Source organism: Procambarus clarkii, chromosome 59 (assembly GCF_040958095.1).
Source record: "Procambarus clarkii isolate CNS0578487 chromosome 59, FALCON_Pclarkii_2.0, whole genome shotgun sequence".
Classification (NCBI taxonomy): domain Eukaryota; kingdom Metazoa; phylum Arthropoda; class Malacostraca; order Decapoda; family Cambaridae; genus Procambarus; species Procambarus clarkii.
Genome location: NC_091208.1, coordinates 10,818,961 through 10,824,717, shown reverse-complemented (window position 1 = coordinate 10,824,717; position 5,757 = coordinate 10,818,961). Strand labels below are relative to the sequence as shown.

The following is a 5,757-nucleotide window of genomic DNA, read 5'->3' as shown; positions in this document are numbered from 1 at the left end:
ACCTAGTTGTTGTTGCGGGGGTTGAGCTCTGGCTCTTTGGTCCCACCTCTCAACTGGCAATCAACTTATGTACAGATTCCTGAGCCTACTGGGCTCTATCATATCTGTATTTGAAACTGTGTATGGAGTCAGCCACCACCACATCACTGCCTAATGCATTCCATCTATTAACTACTCTGACACTGAAAAAGTTGATACCTGGTTGATACCTGGTTGATGGGGTTCTGGGAGTTCTTCTACTCCCCAAGCCCGGCCCGAGGCCAGGCTCGACTTGTGAGAGTTTGGTCCACCAGGCTGTTGCTTGGAGCGGCCCGCAGGCCCACATACCCACCACAGCCCGGTTGGTCCGGCACTCCTTGGAGGAATAAATCTAGTTTCCTCTTGAAAATGTCCACGGTTGTTCCGGCAATATTTCTTATGCTTGCTGGGAGGACGTTGAACAACCGCGGACCTCTGATGTTTATACAGTGTTCTCTGATTGTGCCTATGGCACCTCTGCTCTTCATTGGTTCTATTCTACATTTTCTTCCATGTCGTTCACTCCAGTATGTTGTTATTTTACTGTGTAGATTTGGTACTTGGCCCTCCAGTATCTTCCAGGTGTATATTATTTGATATCTCTCTCGTCTTCTTTCTAGTGAGTACATTTGGAGGGCTTTGAGACGATCCCAATAATTTAGGTGCTTTATTGCGTCTATGCGTGCCGTATATGTTCTCTGTATTCCCTCTATTTCAGCAATCTCTCCTGCTTTGAAGGGGGAAGTGAGTACTGAGCAGTACTCAAGACGGGACAACACAAGTGCCTTGAAGAGTACAACCATTGTGATGGGATCACTGGATTTGAAAGTTCTCGTAATCCATCCTATCATTTTTCTGGCTGTCGCAATATTTGCTTGGTTATGCTCCTTAAACGTTAGGTCGTCAGACATTATTATTCCCAAATCCTTTACATGCTGTTTTCCTACTATGGGTACATTTGATTGTGTTTTGTACTCTGTATTATGTTTAAGGTCCTCATTTTTACCGTACCTGAGTACCTGGAATTTATCACTGTTAAACATCATGTTATTTTCTGATGCCCAGTCGAAAACTTTATTAATATCAGCTTGAAGTTCTTTCTAACATCCCAGTGGCTCATTTGGGTACTAAGTTTCCACCTGTGTCCCCTTGTTCGCCTACCACCCGTGTTAAATAGCTTATTTTTATGTACCCTATCAATTGCTCTGAGAATTTTGTTGGTAGTGATCATGTCTCCCCTTACTCTTCTGTCTTCCAGTGTCATGAGGTGCATTTCTAGCAGCCTGTCCTCGTAACTCATGCCTCTTAGTCCTGGGACTAGCCTATTGGCATACCATTAAACTTTTTCAAGCTTCGTCTTGTGCTTGACAAGGTGTGTGTGTGTGTGTGTGTACGTGTGTAACACACACGTACTTATGTGGTACGTGTGTACTACTTAATTGTAAGGCGTTTGCTGAATTAGAAAAGTCGGCTAGCAGTCCACCCTTAACGACACAATTAACTCATTACATAAAAAATACGTGGCTGTGCAACAGTGTGTGGGAATTGGGGAACTGGTGTGCATTTAGACGACTGGTGAGGACCAACAATGACGTAGAAGGATGGCACCAGCGTCTGAATCAAAGGGCAGTGAGGGACAACTTGGCTTTATATATTTTAATCCCCTTACTGTACCGTGAGGCGTCCCTGGTAACCTTGCAATACCAACTGGTTTCTGATCAAAAGCTAAAGTCCAGTCGCCGCAAGGGCAATAAAGAGAAACAGGAACATTTGTGGAAGCTTTGGGACCGTTACGAGGAAAAACAGATAAGCACCTCACAGTTCCTCAAGGAATGTTCGCATTTTATCCCAGGAAGTGCCTGAACTAGAATTAGAAAACAGCAGTCTGTTTACTGGTTGCTATTTAACTTAAGTTAGTTGTAAATGATAATGTAAAAATAGCCACTGAGAACTGATGAGCTGCCCAAGACTTTTGCTCGTAAAGAGGGAATTGATTACAAACTTGGACTGCCTTTGAGCAGCCTGAGGGCAGCAATATCCCAGGAACATCAACTAAATTTCGGAGACTTGAGGCAAAGTGAAATTCACACCAGTTACTCCATCTATCATCATTCTATTATGCAGGAAGAACCGCACGTCTATGGGTCATCCAATAATGTTAGCAGACTTCTAGATGTTACCACTGCTAGGCTTAGGCTCGGCTACAAGTACCTCTGGGAGTTTGTAACATTTGCTGATGTAGATTTGACTAAATGTAAACTCTGTCAGCAGAACTATTCGCTTACTTTGCGTCATTATATAATGGAATGTGAAAAAAATCGCGGAATTTAGAGATAACACCATCAATAGTGTCCAAGAAATGTGTAAGTACTTCATTCATAATGATGTGCTGCCCGAAATCTTAGCGAAGTATCCAAAATTTGCTTACTGTAGGTAATGCATGCACATGACTGTAAAGCTGCCGCCCAGTTGGGTGGGTGTGCAGCAAGACTAGTAACTGTGTGACTCACCATAGATGTAAAGTGCCTTGTATAGTGACTGTTGTGAGCCTCTTGTTGATCACTTGTGACACAAAGATTATTGATGTGTGTATTTGTGTAGGTGATTAGATAAGTACGTATGTGTATGTATATATGTATGCGTATATATATATATGTACATGTATGTATGAGAGTGTGTACATGTATATATAATATTTATAATTTTGTAACTAGCGTCACAAATTGTCATTTGCTTAACTAAACGAACTAGAGGGTTCACCGATTATGTGCCTCTGTAATCCTTTACACCACCGCCCACGGGATGGGTATGGGGTGCATAATAAAGAAAGAAATTGATTTGAATTAGTCTGATTAAGACTTTATGACCATGTAATCTATGTTTTGCTCCACTACTTACTGGTTGAGTATGGGGTGCATAACAAATAATAGCCTCCTTCGGGGGAGCCTAATACGTGTTAGTCTTAAATCCTTTAATCTCAAATCTTGCTACAATGTTCCGCTTAATATATGTTATGTACTCTCGCAACCCAATGTGCCTTCTTGTATATAAATAAATAGATTTCAACTGTAAGGGGGTATGGTTTGCACCTTGTTATTCTAATAATGGATAAATAATTCTAATAATGGAAGCGCTAATTATATGAACAAGTGCCATGTATTTATTCAGACGAGAACAACAGCGAACACAAACCAGCGCATATACGAACGGAATGGTTTATATGTACAAACTTCTCAGTGAACGAAGTTGTTTCTAGCCCGGTATCCGAAATTGCAGTATACGACTTGACCAGTCCCCCCCCGGGGAGCTACGCGTACTAGTGGCTGTACAAGAATGTAACAACTCTTGTATATATCTAAAAAAAAAAAAAAAAAAAAAAAAAGTGTTCACAAGTGTTTTTTTTTCCCTCACCTTGCCCGAAACGCTATGCCTACTTTAGGTATTTAGGTATTGTATGTACTATCTCTATCTTTAAATACAACATTATGTATGTAACTCAATGTATATACCTTTACCTGAATAAAAAATCGAATCAAATCTAATCTAATCCCAATAAATAAATAAATAAATAAATAAATACTCAAATATATCAGTTTGCCCAAAAATAGTTTATTGAAGAAAATTTAATATAGACATGGAACTTTAAACGTCCTCCTCCATACTATCGATCAACAATAACAAACGTTGAGTCCCACGATCGTCGTCGTCCCTAACTCAACAACAACAACAACAAACGTTGAGCGTCCACGCTTCATCACAGAAGGAAAAGTTCTCACATTGAGTCTAATTCTGAGAAACAAACCTCAAATCATATCCAACCGTCAACATTGACGCGTCTCATAACATCACCACTCGTGCAGTCATCCAGAGGCGGAAACATAGACGTTATTGTTATAGATTCAGCTACTCTGAAGTTCCAAGTAGCACGGGCTATGATAGGCCCGTAGTGGACTTACCTGGCACAGGAGCGGGACAAGTAACACAGGCTATGGTGAGCCCGTAGTGGACTTACCTGACACAGGAGCGGTGCTGTGTGTCTCCTGAGGAAACATAGACAAACTGCACCCCGTCATATAGATGAAAATTCACCACTGTCCAGAGTGTGGGAAGGGATTCACTCGTTTTAACAATATGAAGACTCATAGGATGGTGCATTCGGGTGATAAACCGTATGAGTGTCCAGAATGTGGGAAAAAATTTAATCATTATGGAAATATGAAAACTCACAGGATGGTGCATTCCGGTGAAAAACCTCATGAGTGTCCAGAATGTGGGAAGAGATTCAGACAGCTTAGAGATATGAAGATGCACAAAATGGGACATACTGGTGATCAACCTCACCAGTGTCCAGAGTGTGGGAAGAGATTCAGTCATCTTGGAGATATGAAGAAGCACAGGATGGTACATAGTGGAGATAAATCTCACGAGTGTCCAGAGTGTGGGAAAAGATTCAGTCATCTTGGAAATATGAATAAGCATAGAATAGTGCATTCAGGTGATAAACCTTACGAGTGTCCAGAGTGTGGGAAGAGATTCAGTCGTCTTGGCCATATGGAGAGGCACAGGATTGTGCATTCAGGTGAAAGACCTTTAGAGTGTGCTGAGTGTGGCAAAAGATTTAGACAACGTAGAACTATAATACAGCACATGTTAGTGCATACGAATGAAGAGCCTCACGAGTGCCCTGAGTGTGGGAAGAGATTCAATCGTCTTCACCAAATGAAGAGGCACAGTAAGGTACATTCAAGTAACAAGCTGAACATTTTAACTGTAGAAGATGAGTCAGAGAATGTCAAAATATAAAAAGGCACATAGCACTTCATTATTTTACATTTAGTCCAATTACTCATCTGTACAAATGAGGGAGGGGGGTGATCTATGACAAGCCACCAGCTTCCTGTCTTCATCGAGGCCACTAAAGTGTTAGTGGGACCTCAGGTAAATACATTTTGGAAACAGTGCATTTGATCTTGAAAATATTGAACTATCACCTTGTCAGAATGACATCCTACCAAGGTATTTTGTTTTGTTTTCTTTGACAAATATCCTTTGCATTGGATATGCTGTCTGATATGCTGATACTGATATGCTGTACTGATATGCTGTCTCCGTGGTGTAGTGGTAAGACACTCGCCTGGCGTTCTGCGAGCGCTATGTCATGGGTTCGTATCCTGGCCGGGGAGGATTTACTGGGCGCAATTCCTTAACTGTAGCCTCTGTTTAACGCAACAGTAAAATGTGTACTTGGATGAAAAAACGATTCTTCGCGGCAGGGGATCGTATTCCAGGGACCTGCCCGAAACGCTACGCGTACTAGTGGCTGTACAAGAATGTAACAACTCTTGTATATATCTCAAAAAAAAAAAAAAAAAGTAAAAGTCTGCAACATAAGGTATTGAGTTTTTAATATTTTGTTCTTTTACTGAATTTTGATGCTCTTCATTGACCATGCACCATGGAAGCTGCCAGTAATGAAACCAGATTCTCCTCATAGTGCAAGCAAGCATGAGGGGAAACTCAGTGCAGTAGTTAGATGCTCCTCATAGACAAAGCAAGCATAAGGGAAGCTATCAGAAAAACATTAAATTATTCATATGTAAACAAATATTTTGGTATTTTAACCAAAGTATGAATAAACAAAGTTTTGAATGTCTTTTTTGCATATTTATGTGAATAATAATGTGATTCCTATTTTGGACCTCTTAAGAAATATTTTAAAATATTATATTTCTCCGACAT

General features: G+C 40.7%; 1 protein-coding gene across 1 annotated transcript; it reads left to right on the top strand.

Annotated features, from left to right (window-relative positions):
- Positions 1 to 4,164: 4,164 nt before the first annotated feature.
- On the top strand, positions 4,165 to 4,821 carry LOC138353709 (zinc finger protein 383-like). Its single transcript, XM_069307092.1, has one exon. It carries the CDS (start codon positions 4,165 to 4,167, stop codon positions 4,819 to 4,821), a length of 657 nt encoding a protein of 218 aa, XP_069163193.1.
- Positions 4,822 to 5,757: the final 936 nt, after the last annotated feature.

Coding starts and splice junctions, on each gene's coding strand:
- LOC138353709 (XM_069307092.1), top strand. CDS start 4,165: ATGGTGCATTCGGGTGATAAACCGTATGAGTGTCCAGAATGTGGGAAA.